The sequence below is a fragment of the Dysidea avara genome, chromosome 3 (assembly GCF_963678975.1).
Source record: "Dysidea avara chromosome 3, odDysAvar1.4, whole genome shotgun sequence".
Classification (NCBI taxonomy): domain Eukaryota; kingdom Metazoa; phylum Porifera; class Demospongiae; order Dictyoceratida; family Dysideidae; genus Dysidea; species Dysidea avara.
The window spans coordinates 34,130,357-34,156,285 of record NC_089274.1 but is presented as its reverse complement, the minus strand read 5'-3'; the positions used below and the strand labels follow the sequence as shown (position 1 = coordinate 34,156,285).

At 36.5% G+C, this 25,929-nt stretch overlaps 1 protein-coding gene across 6 annotated transcripts in view; it reads left to right on the top strand.

The window, feature by feature from the left end:
• The window catches only part of LOC136250807 (protein unc-13 homolog 4B-like), a 98,413-nt gene that overhangs the window by 57,448 nt on the left and 15,036 nt on the right, over positions 1-25,929 (top strand). For 5 of the 6 annotated variants that reach the window (XM_066043107.1, XM_066043109.1, XM_066043111.1 and 2 more), the window contains 11 exons: positions 3,423-3,532; positions 3,794-3,956; positions 11,621-11,745; positions 13,040-13,133; positions 13,637-13,693; positions 13,748-13,842; positions 18,606-18,654; positions 18,891-19,015; positions 19,068-19,188; positions 19,281-19,349; positions 22,628-22,702. In XM_066043107.1, coding sequence (XP_065899179.1) covers positions 3,423-3,532; positions 3,794-3,956; positions 11,621-11,745; positions 13,040-13,133; positions 13,637-13,693; positions 13,748-13,842; positions 18,606-18,654; positions 18,891-19,015; positions 19,068-19,188; positions 19,281-19,349; positions 22,628-22,702 — 1,083 coding nt within the window. The remainder of the gene's footprint in view (positions 1-3,422; positions 3,533-3,793; positions 3,957-11,620; positions 11,746-13,039; positions 13,134-13,636; positions 13,694-13,747; positions 13,843-18,605; positions 18,655-18,890; positions 19,016-19,067; positions 19,189-19,280; positions 19,350-22,627; positions 22,703-25,929) is intronic. The other variant, XM_066043108.1, reaches the window with a different exon arrangement.

Genomic DNA, 25,929 nt, shown 5'->3' with positions numbered 1-25,929 from the left:
TTTCAGCTTCTTCCCATACGCGGTTTACCCTGTAGGCGTGACAACATATTGGTGTTATTTTTCGTGAATAATCGCTCATAACTCTTTGCCTGTTTATCATATTCCAGTCAAAGTTGGTACCGAGATGCGCCTTTGTATGCCCCTTCTGTGTGCCAAATTTCAAGGCAATCGGATATGGCGTTCGCGTTTTATAGCAGTTTTTGTAAGTGTACGAAAAGAGGAAGAAAACTAAGAAGAAGAAGAAAAAAAAGAAGAAACTAAGCCACTTTTTTAAGTCGCATATCTCGGGAATGCTTAAAGCGATTTCGCTCAAATTTGGAATGTGGAGTGCTGAAGTTGGAGGGAGTGGCCTCAGCAAAAATCGTCTTGTTTCATCAAGGCAGCACAGAGCTACAGAGGTGCGAAAATTGTGTTTTCTTTCTTCCTGTCAATATACTCACGGGTGATGGGTGTTGCGCGCCGGCTTCTTGGGCCGCACGACACACTACCGTGTGTCTTGATTTAAGACTTGACAGTGACTAATAAAACGTATTCTAAGTTTTTGGACCAAAAACATTGCATGTTCTTGGATTGTTTAGAGTTGATCACATGACTAGCAGTACTAAAGTTGAAACTGAAGTCATTGGAATACAAAATTACACGTGTGCTAGTTTTGCATGACAAAATTATCTAGAAAAATGCTTCCATGCTTTTGTTCTGGATTACTGTAACTTCCTTTTGGCATGCTCTTTATGATTAAAGTGATTCACCAACCTTTGGTTCTACCTATAGTGCTTGACATCTCCGGCAAATCTGTAACCTTCTGGACACCCAACTGAATAGCGTAAGCAAAACAATTAATGAACTCAACTTCCAAAATCTCAAGTGCCAGGCAATTGTTTATGGAGTAGTCAGTGACAGCTATAGTTGGATTTCCTGATTGTCTAATTTCTATCACTCAAGTGCATCCTTCAAACATGCTGGGAATTATGTGGTGAATCATTATTTAAGCAGTTTCCAGCAAGTAGCAGTTCCAACCCTTGTTATGTAGGCTAACATAACTGTAGTTAAATGTTGATCTTCACCCATCAGTGGTTACAGTGAACAACTAGATGTCTGATGATACTGTACTACTAATCATGCTCATACATAGCTGTAATTTATATTTCCTAGCTATGGTGGTCCTATTTGATGGAGTGCACCTCAGTTCAAGCTTTTAACATGTGTCAAAATCCACTATCATTGACTGTATTGATAGGGAACACGTCCTTCATGATACGGTAGTAATTAAGTTTGTCAGGGTTCTTTGTTTAGTATATTTTTCCGAATCAATATCTAGATATTCATATCAAAACTTGTGTAAGATATTCCGGATTTTTGAATAGGTTACGCCCGTTTCGTATAAAATAACACCGTCTTCTAAACAAGGTGCCACAGCTTCCTCATACTATGACACAAGGTTTGGTTTATTGGATTCCTCTATGAAAGGCGATTTGATTAATGGTAAGTTCTTTGTGTAGTAACGAAGGGGAAGCTAAAAAGGAACCTTGTACTGTGAAATCTACGTATTCAGAATGCCTGTAAAAACACGTGTTTTTCAACATATCTCTGTAAAGTAACCTGTTCAAAAATTTATACAGTTGGAGTCTTGTTAAGCATCTTTCGCTGCATAGAATGATACCAAATTTAGCGAATTTGGTTGAGGATAACAACTTGTAAATTTGGATTTTCCCACTGAGATATTTAAATTTTCCAATAGGTTAATGTATGGAGCACGTATTATATCATCATCAGCAGTAAATAACTGTCGCTATGGCAACATTTTCCCATTTGTACGGTTGGCATTGGATAGAGAAATTCAAGGGCTTTCTTTTATTGTATTGTGCTGTAGAGATTTTGTGAGTTAAAGGTTGTAAATTAGTGTTTTTGTATGTAGCGTAAAATACATGTAATTTGCATTGGACAACAAATGACAAGGAATGAGGTTTTATAATCAGCCTGTTTTACCAAGCTGAGATTTCAAAGAAGATATTAAACAAATATTAGATTTATTTAATGCATAATTCTTAAATTTTAAGGGTTAACCCAATTACAATGTTTTGAAAACTTTTAATGTTGACTACCTGAAAATGCTTGATTTGACAAATCCCATGCATATGTTTTGATATGTGTTCATGCAATATGTTAGTTATATTCCAAGTGGCACCTTTGAACTCATGAATCTATGTAACCCCTCTTTGATTTATGTGAGGCAGGGCCGGCCTTAAGGGTAGGTAGGGTAAGTAGCTGCCTAGGGCCTCGGGGCTAAGGGGGCCCCCAAAGCTCTAAAGCTAGGGCTCCAGTTCTTAATCTACAAATTCAGTATATAAAACTAGGTAACTCTTAGAATCATAATATACAACTCGCGATCGTCGCTTGAGATACGCATAGCCAATAAGTATGAATCACGTGATGTTCTATAGTAATGAGCAACTATTATACTAGAATGCATTGGTGGCTGCACATGATATTCATTGCACATAGGATGCAGCCATGCAGATTAGGAATTCATCAAATGTCATTAGCTTTCCACTACAATCACGTGATTGTGTTGATTTAAATCGTACAATGGAAGTCAGTTCTCAAGTGGTGGTGATACTCACTTTCAATTGCTGATGGGTGTTAGTAGCCACTTTGTACACAATGAATGCACATACTGATTTTCTGGGGTACACAGTGGTGTACTGAAGCAATCATGGATACTTTGTGCTAGAGTGGGTCTATGGCGACTTGATGGCGACCATGTTGGCTACTTTGTGTGGGCTTTGTGCTGAACCAGGGACGTAAAGTTGGAGATCTGTTGGATGGATTCCATTAATATCTTAGACTATAATTTTGTAAGTAGAGACTGCTGAACAGAGTGATCACGAGATTAGGCATCACGAGATGGGCTACTCCATGTCACAGTATGTGCAGGTTGTGGTTTGATAACTGCTTGAAGTAGTGGCAAGACTCTACAAAGATTGAAGATGATCATAATAGTATAATTATAAGTTACGATTTTACACAATCACATTACGCGTATAGAATGCACTGCAGAAACAGCAGTATGCATACACGTAGATGGAAGCTATAGCTACTATCACAACAGCCCATGCTTAGCTAGTGTAGGATATTCTTTACACAACAAGTATATAAATGTATGTTGTGCATAGTCCTATATGAGTTAAACGTTTTTGTGTAGGCATGGAAAGTTTTTGGATATTTGCTTTTGAAGTCATAAAACAAGCTTGTTTCTCACACATGCGTTTAAGTGTTTTGAAATCATATAATGATTTCAGAAATCAGTGAAATCACAATGATTTTAAAATCTTGTAAATACACTATTTTAAAAGTGCTAGACTTCTTGGATTTATGTATGTGTTATAATATACAATGATGTTTACATGTTTATGCATACTCAGACTGGGAAGTATGTTCATGGATGGAATGCAAAGATTACACCACTTGGTTACAAATTAATATCACTTAATGCTGGTATGAATGGGATCACTCCAATACAACAAGTTTCAGTGTGAGTTTGTATAACATGCCGTCACTTTTGTAAGAGCACTGGATTGTGATTCAGTTCATCTATTATGTCTAGCTTAGTACTGCATAATATATGTAATATGTAATATATACTATGTACTGTATCTCAGTAAATGCCCAAGTATAGTACTGTGGTGTGTATGTACATCCCATATGGTAGTAGGTTCCCAGCTGCATCAGCTGTTAAACTTACATGCAGTGATGGTAACAAACAGTTGTAAATGTACATTCTCTTTTACTGCAGTCTGTTTCCACTTCTACACCTTTATGACAAAAATGTATGCCTCTCCATTATTGTCTACTTTGGAGTAGTGAGGAGAATTAGTCAACACCAGGACCAACTGCCTGCCTATCCAACTAGGTCACAAAAGGATATTAAACAAATATTGGAAACTTCTCCTGAATGGGTGAGCAACATTGCTAGCTACACCTATTGTTCATAGTTCATGCAATGAATTAGTCAGTGAATGACTGTAGACTTACTAGTGATATTAAGTAGGATTCCAGCAATAAAAAATGGGTGAATGATCATATTACTATGTGGGAATGCCCCTACATTGGCAAGTTACTACCATCTGTTCAATGCTAAAGTAGGGATTTTCACAATGTTGCAATACCATCATTCATATCTCTTGTTTCACTGCTTTTTATTGCTGGATCCCTACTTTACTTTTAAATAATACCTTTTATTTATAGCTCTTTGTTTACTTTTTCTGTTGCAGCATAGTGTATTAGGGTGACTGCTTTATTAGAGTGTCTCGATCTTGCTACATGGATACATGTTTGCTTTCTACAGCAAAACTGTACCTAATCATTACGAATGCAGCTAGATTGTTAAAGGGCATGATCAGTGTGCTCTGGTCATTTAAGGGCATGATTGCCACACTCTGCATTCAGGAAATCATTGTAAATCAATTTTATATCCCTCTTATATTAGTATGATTGCTCATATAGTTTTGTTGTGCTTGTGTCAATATAGAAAACTAGCTCCTTCATATGGTTTCCTAGCATGAAGTAGACAATTGTATAATTGAAGATAAACTGAAAAGAAAAGTGAAGAAGGCAGACACTCACTGGTATAGACTCAAAGTAGGCCACATTTGAGTTCGTTGTTGTGACATAAGATGGTGGTCATACATTGCTTCATTTAGTCTCTAGCCTTGTGAGCAGGCAAGTAGACAGGCATTTCAAAAATTGTGTTTTGATGATTTTGCTTTAAAATTATTGTTTGTGCTTTTAAACAGTTTTCTTGTTTTTAACTTTATATTTGATATCAGATTCTTTTTATAAAGATGTCTTTTTGTTGCGCATGATATTTCTGTGTGATAGTTTTAATGGCAATATTTAGGTAGGTGCCTACATTTGGTGTGCCCCTGCTATGCAGTGCTGTTGTACTGTATGATTAAGTTGTAACTACTACTTCAACCTAAAAGATTACAAGCAAAGCAACTTTTTGCCATGTTTGCACACTGTCTTTTAAATTTTGGATGAATAAAATTAATATATATTACCCAAATTTAGTGACATCAATTTTAAACAAGGACTGGAACAAAAGTTGAAACCTTTGGAGGTTTTGTAACCTTCGAAGGTGGTTTTGCCCTTCCAGAGCTTCATAACTATGGATACTGTCATGTGTAATCAGTCAAAAAGTCATGTACTTCTTGGAAGCATGCAAATATAATCATGGTATATCATACACTACTATCGTAGTGTATAGTAGGGACCACAAAGGAGTAGGCTTGGCCCAGAAAATAACATCACCCAAAAAATAGCCTCAATTTTCTCAGACGACGATGAGGCAGTATTGGTTAGGTAAAACTAAGCCAAAACAAGCTTTCAGATTGACCCGAAACGCTTTCAACAAGTTGCTACAGAATTTTAAAAATAATTTAATTAAACGGAATTTTCTACTGACTGACTAACTGACTGACTGATACCTTCAGACAAGCGAGGCTCGATAATGGCTAAAGCTACAGGCTTGATTTTTTCACTGTTCGGCGTTGCTTCAGCCTGAGAGGTGCCTTTTGGCATACCACAGTATGTACAATGCATTCTTCATGGGCTTACCAGTGTCTTCCTTTGTGTCCCATTTATCTTTGCTGACAGCGAAAGTGTCGATTTGGCGATAGCACGTGATGGCTTCCCTTCATAACAGAAATTGTCCGTATTTTTAATAGTGATTGTTTTGATTGCAGAGGTGCTTTTCGAACAGTTCTTGATTCATATTGTTGTGTAACGGGTTGAACATAGCCGACAACGAAGCGTAATGGGTGCTTCACTTTTCAGACGATAATTGATATAACTGGGGCGTGCGGATCCATTTCTTTCTTTCGGTATGCGTGGATTGCAGAGGTGCTTTTCGAACAGTTCTTGATTCGAAATGCTGTGTAACGGGTTGAACATAGCTGACAATGAAGCATAATGGATACTTCACTTTTCAGATGATAATTGATATAGCTGGGGCGCGCGGCGTAAATTCAGATGCAGTATGCATGGGTTCACCACAGTCATAATAATATTTCAAAAAAAAGTTGACAAACAAGTGCACAGAAAAATTTGGAATTTTCAACTAGAGTAGGGACCAAAGAAGGTTGTATACAATCACTGGACTGGACTAGTGGACTGGACTGGTGGACTGGGCTACTGGACTTAGGTATTTTCCCTTTTTTACCCAAATATTTGGGCAACTGGTTGCAAGTATGTTAGTCTCATGTAGTTAGACCACTCCCCCACACACAAACAAAAGAAAGGTGTGATCATGCCAGACTTGTCAACATTGCCCAGCTTCAGCTATGTACAGAGGTTCTAATAGTTCTTGTTTGTCAACAAATCTAAAACAGAAGTCACATGCGGTAATTATAGTTTAAAGTTCAAAATGAATCAATTTGATTGGTTGAAATCTTATGCATGTGATTTCACTTGTTATTGCCGTCATGCAAAAACTATAGAACCTTTTTTATCAGCTATTGAATAGCAAGACAGTTAACTGTCGCCACTTAATCTAGCTGACTCCATGACTATAACTTGCATGGTTACTACAACACTACATACACATGTACTGTATGCATGGTTTGTACTTCATGATAAGACAAATGGTAGTCGTACAATAGAGATTATGCCAAGAGAGAGAGAGAGAATTACACACAATTCTAAGATAACAGACAGTGCCAAGTAGACAGATTTACCTGCATATTTTACATTCAATGTAGCAATAGCTACGACCAGTTGCCCAAATATGTGCTAAAATGAAAAACAAACAAAAAAATCTGAGTCCAGTAGTCCAGTCCACCAGTCCAGTCCACTAGTCCAGTCCAGTCGTTGTATACAACCGACCAAAGAACATCGATAAAAAGTACACGATATTAAATCACAGTAAAACAATAAGAAGTGTTATATCCCTACTGTGCTCAAGATACCATAATGGAAGAGCACAGTAGGGATATAAGTTATAGTTATATCCCGGTACGAGTGTAATAACAATGATATCATCCGAGTATACGGGATATAACTATTTTATATCCCAGTGCGCGGGAGTGTGCAGAAGTTTACGGATAGTAAATTAATTTCCGGTTTGAGTTCCTGTCACTGTGCTCAATATTTCATCTGAATTGTGTGGAGATTCTACTTCGTAGCTACAAGAGAGACCTTACATACTGCCTACAAACTGTAGCGAAGGGCGGTGTTATGAAGCAGCGGTTCCAGGTACGATTCGCCTTCGTCAGAAGTTGGTATGGTGGTGTCGCGTGGTGTGCAAGAGAAAAATAAAGACCAACAAGTGGCTACCATAGTCCGAGATAGAACGATGAAGCTAGATGAAGTTAGTTCTTCACCATAGTGACCGTTGGGAGTGATTGCTGGAGCGAAAATCGTCACGGACTATTCTTGACATTTGTTAAACTATCGTATTGGTAACTTGTAGTGTTATTGTGTAAAGGATTAACAGTTTTCTTGTAAGATTTAGCTAGTTTTAAGTGCTGTATTGGTGTGTTTGTATCAGTATTTCCTTATTTGGCTCTTTGTTCCATTGGTAAACAATGCCATTCGCGGTTATTATGATGTCACGAAAGAGACTGAGTGGCTCTGCAACAGGGTGATAAGTTAGTTATCACTGGGTGATAACTAATATATCGTACAGTAGCAGCGCCGCTCTGTCTAGCTGTATGGTAGTTATAACCCAGCGCAGCGCTTTGATACTCCCACGCACTGGGATGTAACACTTCTTATTGTTTTACTGTGATTTAATTTCATGCACTACTCCAGTTTGTTTCAGTACTTTTTATCGATGTGCTTTGGTCCCTACTCTAGTTGAAAATTCCAAATTTTTCTGTGTACTTGTTTTAGTCTAAGCAGTTGTACTAGAGCCTGTACTATAGCTACAACAAAACCATATGGGTGGGCGCCCATCATTTATAACCATTAATTACTAACATTACATAATCAACAAAGGTTCGAAGGTTTGATGGATTTTTGCAAGAAGTTTTGGAGAGTAAAATTTGGCCTTTGTTCCAGCCCTATTTTAAACAAGTAGCGGTATTTAGTATATAATTCCTAATGATCAAGTGCTCTTTTGTGTATTGGTACATGTGTATGAAAAGTCATTATATATACATGTGTATGAAAAGTCATTATATCACTACCTGTTACATACAGTTCAGTGATATTCATATTATGTTCCTCAACTATATACAATTGAAATTTTTTTTTGGGCTAAACAAAGCTGAAAACAAAGCATAATGGCTAATTGGCACTTTTTAGTGATTAATTGTTGGGGCATGCATTCAAACAAAAACAAAATGTCTGGTGCCATTCTTGCTTTTAATGTGGTATGCATTAACCAAAACTCACAATCAATCATTAATGACAGTGTGCAGTGGTAAGTGGTAAAATACTAATTTTTTGTTTGCTGTATTTGTTTACAAAAGCGTGGTTTAAGGCTATGGTTGGCCTTGATACCTCTTTTTAACTCTTTTTCTCTTCACTACAGGAATCGTTGAATACTGCGTGGCTATATGTATTTAATACGAATAGGCTGCGTCTATTATACCGGCATAATTTTGAGAATAATAGGCCACTAGTTTCGTGAGAATAATTCTGGAATAATAGGATGGTTACAGGCATAATTTTAGAATAATCGAATGTCTACGCGAATAATCGGTGGAATTAAGGGGCATGTCTCTTCTTGATTAGCTAGAAGAAAGAGTTAAGCTACCAAGAGTGACATATAACTGACATTATTATATGAGTGCTGGCTGAGAAAGGGCTGAAAACCTCATGATGTACTCCAATAGAACGCTCAAATACTCTAATAGAGCAGCCAGATCATTTCATGTTAATAATCTGCAGCCAGTATCAGGAATTCAACTTCATGATTATCTGCAATTCTGAAACTTGTTTTATCCAATACTAGTGTATCTTCTTCAAGTCTTTGATAGTGATCTATCAAACTTTGTATGTAGCCATAACTATAGCTTCAATATTAAAACACTTGAATTCATACTGCAGTCTGCAGATAGCTATTCAAAGTCTGTTGTAATTACTTATGGCTAAAAAAATGATGTGTAATATGGAGCACTTCATTTATGGCCATTAATTAATTCTGGAAAACTACTTAGATCAGCATCTTGAAAACTTATGTGACTCACTACAGAAACTAAATGAGAATTAGTTTGGAATAATAGGCTAGACACAAGAATAAAAAAAATGAATAAAGGATGGAAATTTTGGGAAATTCTGGAAAGAATAATAGGTAAAATTTTGAGCATAATAGGCTCAGGCTTAAGTACAAAGAACTAAAATAAGATGAATTTTGAAAGCACGTATATCCCATGATAGCTGGACAGATTCGACTCATATTAGGAATGGGAGATTCCCTATTCTGAGGAAGTTTCCACAGCATAAATGGTTTACTACTGTTCAAGCACTATCGAGCTACGGACACATGTAAACGACATTTTCTTGGTTCCGTACAATGAGTATGTCACCCACCTGTACCGGCTGTACTTGGCTGTATGACACACTTGATATAGGCTAATTCATAATTTTGTAGTACTCTAATAGAGCACACATATTTTTCTGAGCACTTCAATACGATGCACATAGAATGTTCTAGAATAGATCTACAAGTTACCATTCTAGTGTACTAAACCAGAACTTTCATTTATAAGGTAGAAATTAAGTGAGGTGAGCAGTGGTAGAGTGGTAAAGGGCTTGGGTATATAGGTGTGGGGGTCCTTTGTTTGAAACCTGGAGAAATTTTTCAAACATTTTTTGTGCACGTTTTTTACCTCTCAGTAACTGTTCTATTAGAGTATCTCGATGCACTTTTTTCACATGTTTGGTTTTGCTTTATATCTCCTTAGCTAATGCTCTCAATACTTTCAAACCACAAAAGGTTTGCACTATGATAGTAACTTCATGTACAGACCAAATTTCAAGTTATTCTGTCAAGCAGATTACCCTGTAGGTATGACAACACATTTTCATAATTCTGTTGTTCTTAGTTCGATCTGTACGAAAATTGGGTTGTAAAAGTGCTGCATTATGCTCTTACTGTACTCCAAATGTGAAGTTAATCGACTAAAGCATGTGCAAGTTGTAGCAAGTGGAGCGAAAAGAAGAAAAGAAGCAGAAGATGAAGAAAAATGCAAAGAAAATATGACAAACTTTGAAGGCACATGTCTCAGTGATGGCTGGGTGGATTCAACTCAAATTTGGAATAGGAGGTGTCCTACCCTGAGGGAGTTTCTGCAGCAGACCTGGTTAATTTTTGTTTGGACACTATTGAGCTACGAATGCATGAAAACGATGTTTTCTTGGTCCTGTAGAATACACACTTGCCTGTCGTGCACCTGCACTAGTTGTACTTGGCCACACAACACACTATCATGTATCCTGATATATGTAACAAGTTGTGTATATTTATTGGCTGCCCACAGATTTAGTTAATCACCCTTCACAAAGGGTCTGCAATCCTACTAAAAACACTGTTTAAGAAGCTGTCATTGCTGCTTTACTGAGCTTTAAAGGGGGTTAGGGACAAAGCTGTAGTAGAATCAGCTGCCCACACAATCAATTATCTGTTATAAGAAAACTACCCCAGATAAAGCAAATAATAATTCACAATTCTGTTAATCATGTTTAGCATGTTTGTTTGTGCATTGAATCACTAATAGTAAACATTTCATTTGCTGTACATTATCAGTACAAATATTTACACACACAAAAACTTCAGGTAATGCTTATATGTGACCCAGTCTAGAAAAACCGGCCTTATCATCAATTTAAAAGTAATGGTTTTAAGTATTCAGTGTGTTGTACGTAGCTTGACAATGGTTGAAGCTCAACAATGGTTGAAGCTACGTGTACCAAATTTTCACATTTTACACTAATACCTTACCTTCCAGAGTATCCAGTGTACAAGTAGCTGACAGCTAACTTTCCCACCATTTCAGCTCGATATTGACTGAGTCAGGCGAGCTCCAAAAGGGGTGGGAAGTAGGGGCCTGGAAGAGGGCAAGAGGCTGTTTTAAAAAAATTAAAGAGGAAGGCATAGAGATGAATTAGGCCAAGTTATGGGCCATTCAGGTCTCAAAACTGGCTAAAACAATAGGACATTTACAGCACAGGTCTTTATTCAACACCATGGAGCTGTATAACGACATATAGCCATCTCCAGGTAGGCAAGAGCTCCATTAGGGTCCCAGACCAATCGTACAGATCACCACTGTGCTTGGAAAAAGAGCAAAAGCAGACCACTCAAGTCTAGCTGATTTTGATTATGAAATTTGATAGTTTATTCATGTAGCTTTGTGTTCTTGGTGAAAAATCAAATCAGCTGTCATGGGTGATAAGACCAGATCCAGTCATATATTTAAATTTTTCTCCTCCTCCTACCCTGTTATGAAGAATTTAAGAAATATTGGCATATCGGTATAGGAATGGGTGAATAATTAGTTATTGCCAAATAGGAAAATATGCATATCAGTGTAACACTAATATACATACATGATTTCAGATTTAGTTAACTCAAGTGGTAAGAAACATATGATTTACCTATGTGTATATTTCATAGATACAACTGCTGATAAAATGCATGTGGTATTTGCATGCTGTTATCATTGGAACAGTGGAAAGACATCACGAGTTGTTTAGTTTCAGAACAGAAGAAGGAATTCGTTATTTATCCCTGCATGTTGAGTATGTTATATGTGTGTGCTTGTGTATAAATGAGTGTGTACGCATGTGTGTGTATGTGTGTGTATGTCCAGCTGATCTCTCTGCAGGGTGACTTGTTTGTAGTTGAACTCTCTCTACAGAGTGACTTGTTTCTGGCTGAACTCTCTACAGGGTGACTTGTTGTTAGCTGAGCTCTCTAGGTTGGTTTTTTGTATAGCTGAACTCTCTACAGGGTGACTTGTGGTGCCTGTTTAGTAGCTGAAATTTTTACATGGTGACTTGTTAGTAGTTGAACTCTTTCCAGGCTGAATTATTTGTAACCAAACTATCTACATGGTGACTTGTATTGTAGTTGACCTCTCTACAGGATGATTATTTGTAGCTGAACTCTCTACATGGTCACTTTATTGTAACTGAATTCTCTACAAGATGGCTTGTTACTTACTGGATGTTCTAATAGGGTGACTGCACTATTAGAGTATTTTGATTGAGCATTTGTTACATGTAGTTGGTTTTCGCAGTATAACTCGGTTGATTTTTAACATGAATTCTTCTAAACTACTGAAAGGTTATTCTACAATGATTAACCCACCTATACACCAATTTTCAGCTCATTTGTATAGGTGGTTTGCCTAGTATGTAGGTGTGGCAACTAAACATTGTTTTTTTATTAGAACGTGATTGTGTGATTGTTACCATTGGTTTTTGCATTGTATCTTCATGGTCATAATCTTGATTTCTTTCAAATCACTAAAAGGCACTCCTCCCATTGTTAATCTAAAAACAAACCAATTTTCAACTGAGTCCTCAAAGCGGTTTACCCTGTAGGCATGACAGAAGTTTTATGGAAATAATTGGTAATAATTCCGTGAATCTTGATCGGACTTCTTCCAACATTGGTACTGAATTTTGCTTTAATAACCCCTTTAAGCGTGTCAAATTTCAGCTTGATCAGAGTACATGTTTGTGCTTTATTACCGATTTTGCAAAGTGTGCAAATAAAGAAGTAGAAGGAAAAAATGAAGAAAAACCTGAAACTTTGGCTGCTTGTATCTCAGAAATGGCTGGGGCGATTTCCTTCAAATTTGGCATCTGGACTCCCCTGCCTGGCAATACATCTTTATAGCAAAATTGGATCCAATCAATTAAGGATCATGAAGCCACATATATGTTAAAATCAAGTTTTCCTTCTTCCTGTCATATGGCGTGCTGGCTTCTTGGGCCGCACGACACATTACTGTGTGTCTTGATGTGCGTATCTGTTGTATTTACTTGTGTACATGCATACTTTGTTTTACACACTTCACACTCACAGACTCCTCAAGGAGATATACACTATTAGACCTCACGCGGAGAGACTGGAAGGATCTTGGAAGAATTTAAAAGTTTCTATGCATGATGCATGTGTGGTATGTATGTACACATGCTATATACATTTATAGACACATAGTTAATGTATATCTATGACTGTCTCTAGGTAAACCGGTCATATTGCTTATTCCCATGCATTAAGAAATGCCAATTTTTTGCAGTCAGATTATCTTCCAGAGTATTTTCTGTACAAGTAGCCAGTTTCAAGTTTCCTGGTATATTACACATCAGGGGAGCTCCAATCAGTAGTGGTTCTAAACCTGCTAAACTGAAACAAATTTTACAGTACAGGTTTTCTTCAACACCATTGAGCTATGTAGCTAAATCCAGCCATCTCCAGGATGACCACCGCTCCACAACAATCTCAGACCTTTTACGGTTATGGCTTGCCACAGGTCCTAAAGTGGTCAACACAAGGAGATTAGTTGTTTTTGCATGTAGCTTTATTTGTGGAAAAATCAAACTTGCTGTCATGGGCAATACAACTGGTTTTGCCAAAGCTTACTCACATAAAAAAAGATAACTCTAAATAATTTCTCAGGTAGCCTGCAAGAGATGGTGTGACAATCTGGTGGCTGTGGTTGTTCCAGTAATGGGGGTACAGTTAACTGCATTGTGGTTGTGCTGTTTACAATACTTACACATCTCCTAGGATGAGAAAAAACAGTTGCTTTGTTTTCTTGAAGTCATCAATCACACCATTCAACATCTTCATAATGCAGTTAGAGTCAAAGATATTTTCAAGGAGTAAGCTAAATTCATTTTACTATTGTCAGAGTTTTCACTATGAATACTTGCTTATATACATAATTATTACATGTGTGAGTATGTAATATGTATGTATGTATGTATGTATGTATGTATGTATGTATGTATGTATGTATGTATGTATGTATGTATGTATGTATGTATGTATGTATGTATGTATGTATGTATGTATGTATGTATGTATGTATGTATGTATGTATGTATGTATGTATGTATGTATGTATGTATGTATGTATGTATGGGTCATTCCGTGTCAAATCAACAAGGAATTTAGGGTCACCTCTCGGATTTTGACGAAACTTGGTGTGTTTGTAGTACCTGTGGTGCTTATCACTCATGCAAAGTTTTAGCTCCATACATTCCATAGTTTCTGATTTATGACCACAAATATTTTGAATATTTCATGAAAATTTGGTCCATCTCTAGTTACAAAATCAACTGCAACTTTGTACTGTGTAAATATTTTTAAACACAATTTTCAGTGATGGAAGACTGTTGATAGACCTTTCTAGTGATCCCTAAATTATGGGATATCTACTTAATTATGGTTCAAAAGTGCTTCATTGAAAACTTTAATCCTTTATATTTTGAAAAATGCTGCATGAAATTTTTCGAATTCTTTAGTGAATAATGATTGGGTCATAGTCTATGTTTGATAAAATTTTTGTGGTGGGACCACAATGGGCTCAAGAGATATAATGAATTATGTTGTGGTATACGGTGGAATTTTCAGTCTATTATTGCTGTATTGGAGTGTACACCTCCAATAACCACTCACAACAAGGCCATGCCAAGTTTGTCTTACAGAATGAAGGTGTCTAGGTGCATTGCAACCTGTGTTAATGACCACCTGTATTGAAAGACCATCTATGTGCTGCAGTTAAGTTATACTTTAATTGGATATTAATGTATAGCACCAAAGCATCAACCCTTTCTAGCAAATCCAAAAATGGTCCTTATTAGACAGGTTGACTATAAATGAGATTATCATGCGTCCATAAACACATAATGTTGTACCATCTCTTCAGTTATACCTTATTTATTAAGTAAAATCTCACCGTAGTGCACTCATATACATATCCCCACTCTACACTATTCAAGTTACGTACATGGCTACATAGGTACTCCTCAAAAAGGATACCTGGGTACCTTAATAGCCTCATGATCTTACTTTATAATTGTACATACATTTTGGACCCAAGACAAGTCTGTGGTTTCTCAAAAATGAACACTTCATCAATGGTCCAGGGAATAGAATAGTTACACTATATACGGTAGATGCATTACTTGTACCAAGAGTTTTTATATTAGTAATACTTGCTTGCACCTCAATGTGTGATTTATAGCACTGTAATTACTAAAATGGTTTTTCAAAGTATTTTGGGTTGACGCTTTGAAGATCAGTACAGGCAAATGTTAAGTATGTGGTCAGCATGTCCTATGTGAGTAAGTGTATGAGTTTATGACTTGATCTTCAAAGTGGTCATGAATGTAAAGTAATGTAGCAATTAATTTGACACATTGAGGTACAAGTAATGCATGTATATGGTAAAACCCCTCCATTGCTAGGACCATAATAAAGTGCTCATATTACAGAAGCCACAGAAGTATCTTGGTCTAAATGTATGTGCACCGCTAGAGTGGGAGTACAGTGTATAAACAGGTGTCCTGGTTATCAAGGTACCCAGGTATCCCTTCTGAGGAGTTCTGTTCTATGTACCTATGTAGCCACGTATGCAACTTAAATATGGCTAAGTCCACTACAGTGGTATTCAACTTAATAAAGAAGGTATTTGTGAAGAGATGGTACATTTACATGATGTTCATGGACATATGGTGGTCAGATCTGTAATTTACAGTCAACCTGTATAATTAGGACCATTTTTGGATTTACTAGAAAGGGTTGATGCTTTGGTGCTATACATTAAAGAAGTATAACTTAACTGCAGCACATAGATGGCCTTTCAATACAGGTGGTCACTAATATAAGTTGCAATGTACCTAGACACCTTCACTCTGTAAGACAAACTTGGCATGGCCTTGTTGCGAGTGGTCATTGGAGGTGTACACTCCAATACAGCAATAATAGACTAGAAATTCCACCGTATACCACAACATAATTCATTATATCTCTTGAGCCCATTGTGGTCCCACCACAAAAATTTTATCAAACATAGACTATGACCCAATCATTATTCACAAAAGAATTCGAAAAATGTCAAGCAGCATTTTTCAAAATATAAGGGATTAAAGTTTTCAGTGAAGTACTTTTGAACCATAATTAAGTAGATATCCCATAATTTAGGGATCACTGGAAAGGTCAATCAACAGTCTTCCATCACTGAAAATTGTGTTTACAAATATTTACACAGTGCAAGGTTGCAATTGACTTTGTAACTAGAGATGGACCAATTTTTCATGAAATATTCAAAATATTTGTGGTCATAAATCAGAAAATATGGAATGTATGGAGCTAAAAATTTGCATGAGTGGTAAGCACCATAGGTACTACAAACACACCAAGTTTCGTCAAAATCCGAGAGGTGACCCTAAATTCCTTGTTGATTTGACACGGAATGACCCGTATGTATGTATGTATGTATTATTAGTATTACTGTGCAGGAATCAATGACAGATTATAACGCGCAGGTGTTATGCATATAAGTATCTAAGTTAATACAAAAATCATTAAGTGTGGGAGAATCAACTACAGGTGGAGGTAAACTATTCCATAATTTAATTAGGAGAATGAAAAAATGAAAATTTGTAAGAGTCAATTTTTGTAGAGAGCTGGATATAGTATCCTCCTCGAAGTAAACATTGTTTAGGTAAAAAGTGGCTGGCAGGAATCTCTATAAGATCTTGAACATCATAATACATTTACTTCTCTTTCTCCTTTGCTGTAGAGTAGGTAAACTGAGCTGGTTCAACATTCTAGAAACACTGGAAAGTTTAAAATAATTATTGTAACAAAATCTTGCAGTAGTTCTTTGGATACTTTCTAGTAAGTTAATATTTAGATGGGTATGGGGTCCCAGATGGTAGAGCCATATTCAAGTATTGGGCGCACCATGATCTTATAGATGTTACATTTGACATGTGTAGGACAGTTAGAAATATTGCGACGTAAAAATGCATTAACTTGCCTTGCCTTATTGGTTACTTTCAGAATATGTTCATTCCATGATAGCTTTTCATCAATCGTAACTCCCAGATATTTAGCATGTGTTACTTGTTGTATGACTGCATCACTGATGGAGTACTGGTATGTGATAGGATTCCTTTTATTAGTGATCTGTAAAAATTCACACTTGGAGGGATTAAATTCCATTTGCCACATAATAGACCATTGATGTAACAATTTCAAATCTTTTTGCAGGCGGACACAGTCCACTGTATGTATGTATGTGCAAGCATATGCCTGGTTTCCTGAAATTGTTTTCCAAAAAACATTTCTGCACCCATGTGACAAAATGTGACTGGATCTGCAACAGTTTAAAGCATTGAATACAATGGGTGAAATATTTGCATATTATTGAAAAACATTCTGTACATTATTTGAATGCCTTTTTCTTAGTGAAGGAAAGGACTAACAATAAAAACCTGGATATCATCTTATTCGTCTACTCAAGAGGAGTTGGAAAGTCTTTGTTTTGTTGCAGTAGACCCAAGGATATGCAGGTTATGAGCATTTGTTTACGTCACATCGAAGCAATCGTATGCAATTGATTTTTCCTCACAAATTTTGCCTTTGTATACAGTGAATAAAGGCGATAAAAGGACACGGCAAATACAATGGGGAAAATTCAGCTCAGTGTGTCAATCCGTTCATAAGTTACAGTAAGCACCTGTAGTTTATTTTCCCTTACTTGCTGTACAAATTGATATTTCTACTGTAACTCCGAAAGTTATTGGTATATGAAGCTGAAACTTTGCTAGAGGGCATACTTGGCTAAGTAGATTATAAATATTTAATAAACAGGAATTCGAAAAACGCGTGATTGTGTCGGGTTTTTGCAGATCCGGTCACAAATGGTATATGAAAACACCATGAATGTGAGAAATGAAGTTAGTATTAACCTTACAGGTAGGTTAGCTTTTACTTTAGAATAGTTTATTGATATATAGATAATTTCCAGCTTAATATACGGGTAAAGTGAGTTTCGTGAATACCTACTACAATGCACTATGCATATGGGCATAAGACAACTGAAAAATGGCATATTTAGCCTCGTAGGTTACCAGGAATAACTTATTCCTTCAGGTAATAAGGGACATGTCCCATACTTGTGTGAACAAAAATGAAGGGCAACCTTGAGGCTTTCTCTAAAGAGTTTGAGTGAGAAAACATGACAGACACACTGTAATGAAATTGAAAAGATACTTCTGTGCATAATTTGTGATTTAAAGTAGATTGTTCAAGTTATGCTCTTTAGCAGTGCATGGCAACACAATTAAATAATTCATGAATTAATTTACAATATTTACAAACCAAAATTTAATTAGCAAATTAGTAATAGCATAGCATTAATATACACTAAATTATGTGCATGGTTGATTAATATGCTGTATTGCTAGAGAAAGATAGTATTAACTGCATGGATGCCTGTCTTTTGGAAGTAGCACAACATCAACTTGTTGTCTGTGTGTCTTTGCATTACTAATGAAAATTTCATACAAATGATGCAATACATACAATACATAAGTTATGTATTAATGTTTATCTTATTGTGTTGGTTTAGAGTTGGCATTGACTATTACATAATAATGTTTAAAACTTTAGACCAGCAGGTAAGCAACTTATGGGTGTGTGTGTGTGTGTCTGTCTGTCTGTCTGTCCGTCCATCTGTCTGTAGTACAGTGCATCTGTGTCTGTGTGTGTTATGAATCTTTCATGTTCTGCTGAAGAAATTTGTGCTTAGTTTTGTAGTATGTTAAATGATTAATGTAGGTTAGAGTGCAAAACAGATTTCCTTGAGCATTGAGTTTTTGTAAACAATCAATTTTCTCTATCGCACTATATGTAGCTGTCACCTCAAATTGTTAAATACACTACCAGTTATGTTACTGGAGGAGAGATTGCATCTTACCGGCTCTACCTAAGCATCAGTGAACTTTTGTTGCTAGCTGAGAAAATCCCTTCAAAGTACAGGTAATAAGTAGCACTTTGTGTCCATCCTTAATACTGCTTGTCTTATTTGCAGGCGACAATTGCAGCTCAATCAATACCACGAGTGGTTTAAAGATTTTGTTGGTGTCTGGATTAATGAGGCTTTCAACAAGTGTAATGATGAAATCAAGAGAGCAGTTACATTGATTGATGAAGTAAGAGATTGGTATATTCACATACCTCACATGTGTGCTTATCTCTGTGTGTACATTGTTACATGCTACTGTGTGTACATGCTATTTCACAGGTTGGTACTGTCACTGAAAATGTGAAGTTTTCTCAATCTGCTTTAAGTGCTACTCTTTCCTTTAAGAGGGTATGTATGTACAATATATACTGTATCTATGTATGTGAAATTCATGCAACTTTGAGCAGTAGAGCAGTGGAGGGAGGAAACTTTAGCAATGAAAGTTACAAGCAACAGACATGGTTGCCATTTTGAGTAGAGGTGTACCGATATAAGAAAACTAAACCGATCCGATACCAATCCGATATGAAATTAATCATTTTGAAACTGATACAATACCAATCCGACATACCGATCCAATATACCGATATAACTAAGTGTAGCAATTTATATTTGAGGAACCACATATGCCATGTTCAACTTTACTGAAGACAGTTTTAAGATTATTGGCTATGCTCGGTTACCCATGGTGGTGTGGCCTCTATTGACAGCTCAGACTATAAGGCACCCACAAATATTTTAATACATGCCCCTGCCAACAGATTGCTCAGCATTTTAATGGTTTGCAGAGATGGCTGGTTGTTTTATGCTGTGCTCTTGGTTCATTTTATTGCTGTTTCCCCAGGCTCACCACTGTGAGTGTTTTTTGTATGATTGGTAAGCTTTGTGACAACAAAACAGTGATTATGTATGCACTTAGATGGCTTTGCGTAGCATACCGCTTTTGCACAAGGAAGTTAACTACTGTTTTCCACCCTTGTTAGCTAAATATTAGGGTTTATAATGTGGCTTGATCATTGGACAGTGTCCTCAAGATAGTTCAGTTGTATATCGGTGTATCGTATTGGTTTGTAGCAGCAATATCAGCTCCCACCGATATAGTAGAAATTTCTATATCGGCCACCAATACGATATGTTTTGGTATATCGGTACACCTCTAATTTTGAGAGTCTTATCTCCCCAGAAAATTTTTCAGATTTATAAGCTCAAATAGAAACATATCCACACAAAACAGCCAAGATGTGAAAAAATGATGTGGCCTTATGGCTGTTAACATTTATTAGCATTAACATCATTGCAACCATTTCTTAGCCACCATCTTTGATTTCACAGCCTTTTCACCCAGGATTTTTTAACGCCACACTATTTTTTCACAGCTTGGCTGTTTTTGTGTGGATTTCACTTTTTTTTGTACTTTATTAAGGCCCCAAAACTACCCTATGGCTGACTTTGAGGCTTGTTTTACTCACATTTCTTCTTTTCTATACAGGTACAATGATGATTATTGAAGACAGACTTATAAATGCATTGTATTGCATGTTTTACTTCAATATTGGTAATATTATTGTAATACTCTAATATAGGGTACATATTTTTTAGGACTTCTAAAAAAACATGCTCTAGAACAATCTATTGGTAGATAGAGATAAGGACCCGCCGATTATGCTGGCATAATTATGAGCATAACAAGTGCCTGAAAGCATTGAGCATAATGCTAGCATAATAGGCAGAGTACTTGTGCAATACTATAAATAAAGGTCTTGCTTCTCAAAAACATATCGCAGTAAAAGATTGATATATTCTAATAGAACAGTCACAGAACAATCAGTTTTCTGACTGTTCTATTAGAGTATGTTGATCTTTTCTGTGACATGCAATTTGACAAGCAAGGATTTATAGTCTGTACTTCAGCCACTGTATAGCCTGTGCTTCAGCCACTGTATAGTCTGTGCTTCAGCCACTGTATAGTCTGTGCTTCAGCCACTGCATAGTCTGTGCTTCAGCCACTGTATAGTCTGTGCTTCAGCCACTGTATAGTCTGTACTTCAGCCATTGTATAGTCTGTACTTCAGCCACTGTATAGTTTGTACTTCAGCCACTGTATAGTTTGTACTTCAGCCATTGTATAGTTTGTACTTCAGCCATTGTATAGTCTGTGCTTCAGTCACTAATTATTTACCCATAAAGTGCAAATTTACTAGCAAAAACATGAGAACTGAGGCATAAATAATGAGAGCATAATAGGTAAAGTTTTGAGCAGTATAATAGGTAAAATAAAAGGCATAATCAGCAGGTACCTATTGGTAGAGCTTTACTTCAATATTTGGTAATATTATTGTACTACTCTAATAGAGTACACATTTTTTATGAGGACTTCTAATGGAACACACACAGAATGTTCTAGACAAATCTAGTACTTCTGTTGGTAGATCTATAAAATTACAAACATTTATTTATAAGATATGTAAACTAGAATTTTCAGTTATGATGCAGAAATTAAGTTAGGTAATCAGCCAAGATAGCAGTGGTTCAGTGGTTAATGATGGGGTGTTAGGTAGGAAGGAGATCCTGGTTCAAACTCTGGTAATTTTTTTTCATTTTTGTGCATCTTTTTTACCACGCAGTGACTGCTCTATTAGAGTATTTCAATCATGCAATTTTACACTGGTTTGGTTTTTGCTTTATTATAACTTTGTAGCTGCAATTCTATTGCTATTCAAACTATCAAAAGACACTGCTACAATGATCAGCCTATGTACACACCAATTTTCAAGTTATTCCCATATTTGGTTTATCCTGTAGCCATGATTGAAATTTGATCTTTTTTATGTGAATAAACACTCATAACTGCTTAGATACTCATCAGATTCATTGGTACGTGCATTCACCTTTATACATCTTCATTTGCACAAAGATCGAGGCAATCGAGTTATGCGTTTGCTTTTTATAACGATTTTTGCAAAGTGTGCGAAAATAAATTGAAGCCCCTGATGGCATAAGAAGAAATTAAATCAAAGTTTTGAATGCCCATGTCTCACTAATGGCTGCTGCGAATTTAATTAAATTTGCTGTGTGGCCTACCCTACCTGGCGGACAGCTATAGTGCAAAAATGGTGTGCTTTGGAGAAGGAGCCATGGAGCTATGCACTTGTGAAAAGGCTGTTTTCTTCCTGTCAATATACCCACGGTGTGACGCGCGGGCTTTCTTGGCCACACGACACACTACTGTGTGTCTTGATAATGTGGCCGTTCTATTAGGGTGTTTAGCTGCTATAGTAGAGTATGTCGTGTCTGTCTACTTCCGTGTGTCAGCAGAGAACAATAAATGAATGGAATCACTTAGCTGCAATGCTAATTGAGATTGATAATTTATAGCTAATTTACGAACACTCCCATAGACCAATTTGTTAACAAATACTATATAGTAGCTACCTAATATCTGTAAATTCTTATATTTCTTTTTTTCTGGGCATATATATCAGCTGAATTGACTGCCAAGTACCAATGAATAAATAAATAAAAGATCTCCTCCCCCTCCAATTTTTACTTCCCATGTACTCAGCCATAAGGCAGGGTGTATGTATTGTACTTGTACCTTACCTGTAGTGATCTGAGTTTTCTTATAGTTAATAACATTTTGGAATAATGTACATTGGCCAAGAGTGTCTGAATGTTATGGCTTTGTTATTGGAATTGTTCAGGTATGTATTTATGTGTGGATGGTATTTTGCGTGTGTACAATTGTGTGTATAAACTAAATTACATTATGTATACACATGTATGTATGTATGTATGTATGTATGTATGTATGTATGTATGTATGTATGTATGTATGTATGTATGTATGTATGTATGTATGTATGTATGTATGTATGTATGTATGTATGTATGTATGTATGTACGTATGTTTGGGTGGAAAAGTTTTGAAATCAGAAGTGGCAGTCAAATACATTTTGATTATGGCTGTGTGCTTTATTAAAATTTATTAACGTTAGCATCATTGCAGCCATTTCTTAGCCGCCACTTTTGATTTCACAGCTTTTTCACCCTGGCTTTTAAAGATTGTACCCAGCTTGACTGCTTTTGCATGGATTCTGTTTTGGTGTAAAATGTATTGAAATAAATCAGGTAAAATACACATGCCAATATGCATGTTTTAGTCACTTTGGTATGCAGTAAACCTAAGCTCAAATCAATGAAGCGTATAAACCATCAGATTTGCTTGTCCATGGAGAGTAAGAAAATCTTCGTGTCATGCTCGTACCGCAGAAGACACATGAGTTATGGATGCGGTAGTTTACCATTGTCATTCTTTGTTAAATGGTCTTCTTCTTTGTGCACACAGAGAAATATATGGAAAACACTATACCTTGATGGATTTGCCAGTTCATGGTGAATAGACTGAGCCAAGTCCCATCTCCATTGCTTGTTTCAGTCATGAACTATGATTGATCAATTTAGCACCTGTAATTTATTCACCATATTGCCGCTGTACAAATTGAATTTCTTGCTGTTCCAACTATGTAGTGCTATAACTCCAAGATTATTCATCATAAAAGACTGAAGCTTTGGCAATCAATTCCTTCTTTAAAAAGTAGACAACCAAAAATAAGGAATTTTAGGAATGTGCAAAAACTACCAGTTTTAGCTCAGCCTTTGAGCAAGAAAACGAAAACCTTTCATGATCCCTACTATACAGTACTACTGTACTGTATGATAGTTTGTGTATCATGTTTTCTAATAAAAATTCTCTAGACTAAGCCTCAAGGCTGTTCTTTATTCCCACACACAAGGAAGGCTTTAATTTAGTGCATAAACAAATGTACTGTATTTGTTCAATGGTTCGAAGGGTGCATTATTCAAATGACATAAGTGAAGTTTGAACATGCACTTGTGCAACCTGGCTCATATTGGCAAAAGAATCTGACTGCTCATCACACCGTGAACCATTTTCACTGTGGATAGTTACACTTGAGACGCTAGAAAGTGATTGAAAGTGGTTGTACATAAAACTATTAACTGTCTGACAAGTAAATTAGACAAGTGACCATGCCGGATGTTGCTGAACAAGCTGTAGAGGAAGAATTTCACGAGTTGTGTACTACTGTTGTAGTTGTAAGGTCTTTTAGCAGCTTGTTTTGTGTTTTCTCCAGCTGCTAAGGCCACTCTTAAATAAATTCTCTGTTTCCCATCCTAGGCTGAGGCATATTTGCATGTGAATGGGCCATTATAAGATTGGCAGCTTTCCAAGCCATTATTTGTGCTGTATAAAAGCATGCTTAATGCTTGCACCTTCTTTTTTTTATACAAAATAACACAAACATGAATTTGTGCCAGCTTGATAGCACACTGACATGTGAGCTGACACCATTACAAGATCACTTTTACTGAGCCTGTACAGTATGCAAGAATAACCAGAAAATAATGGAAGAATACAAGAATAATGGGATATTTAGAGCTGACAATAACTAGATGTGGGGAGGTGGACAGAAAACAGAGAATTTATTTGGAGTGACCTCACCTTGTCACACAGGCGAATTATAGTGTCAATGTGAGAAATTCTATTTGCTAAAGGGAGCCAAAATGACAACTGTTGTTTAATGAATTAAGCTTCAATACACTCTAAATTATGCCATTAGCTACCAACTACATAACATGTAGCTAACTGTAGCTATAACCAAGAGTTCATAATATAAGTAAGAGAAATACAGGTTTTAGATACCCACTATAACCTGTATTTTCTACCAGCACAACCTTAGAACAAAGCTTACTATTGTATGGGCTCTTCATTTCTTGGGTACTGGATGCTTTTAGCATAACTATTTTACTCACGTGCATGAGGGTGGACAGACCTAGAACAAAGCATACAATTTGTTATGAGGTGGTGCCAGTATGAAATACATATGTGACTGGATTTTGGAAAAACAATCCAAATCGCACATTAGAAGTTCGGGATAAACGGTTTTAAAGAATTCAAGTCAGCATAACTTGCCAAGGATGTAAGTACGCATATGAAATTTACACAAAAGATGCATCAATCTATTACCTTTCAGGCCGCTTCCAGTACTTGTAGCTGCTTGTAGAGTTTCCCACCAAATAAGATTGAAAATCTGAGTAATTGGATGAGCGAAGTAGTATCATGAGCGCTCACAAAGGGGTGGAGGGTGGCGGGGTTGGCAAGGGATAGACTTCAAAATGGAGGCAGACCACGATTGGAGTCCAGACACAAGATTACAGGGCTGGGCTGGCTCCTTAGTGGCTGATATGTAGCAAAATCAACACAAAAAACGTCTGGCCAACATTACAAGGCTGTCCACCTGTAAACCAGTGATTCTTGCCAAGCCAGATCCTTCACAAGATTGAAAACCACCATTCAAGCTCTACACACCACCCAGAAAAGACATCTGTTGAAACCAGCCCCGAGTAGTTTGAGTAGTAGTGAGGGTAAAAACTATTAGTACGATAGTGTAGCTATCCACTGGTGGTGTTAGTTTGATTTTGTCTGATGTGTGATTTGGATCGGTTTTGTAAAATCTGGTCACATAGTTTAATGGGTTTCTAAAGGTGCTCTGAATGGACACACTGTGTGAAGCTAAAAAGTATATTGGAACTGACTTGAGACAATTACTAATTGAGGAGTACTGTATTGAACAATTATGCAATTGTTTATTGTTTATGGTAACACGTTACGATCAAGGTTACTGTTTTAATGATAATTAATGGTATTTGTCTGGTATCTTGAGAACAATTCAACAGTAAACCTTATGCTTGTAGACAGATAGTCAGCTAACAACTTATCTGACAATATAAATGCAAATTCATGAGAGGTCTTGCGAATACACATTGAGTTCCTTTGCAAGGCTTTTCTTTAATGTGATTCATTATTGCAATGAATAATTTATCTAATCTGTCAACTAACATTATGCTA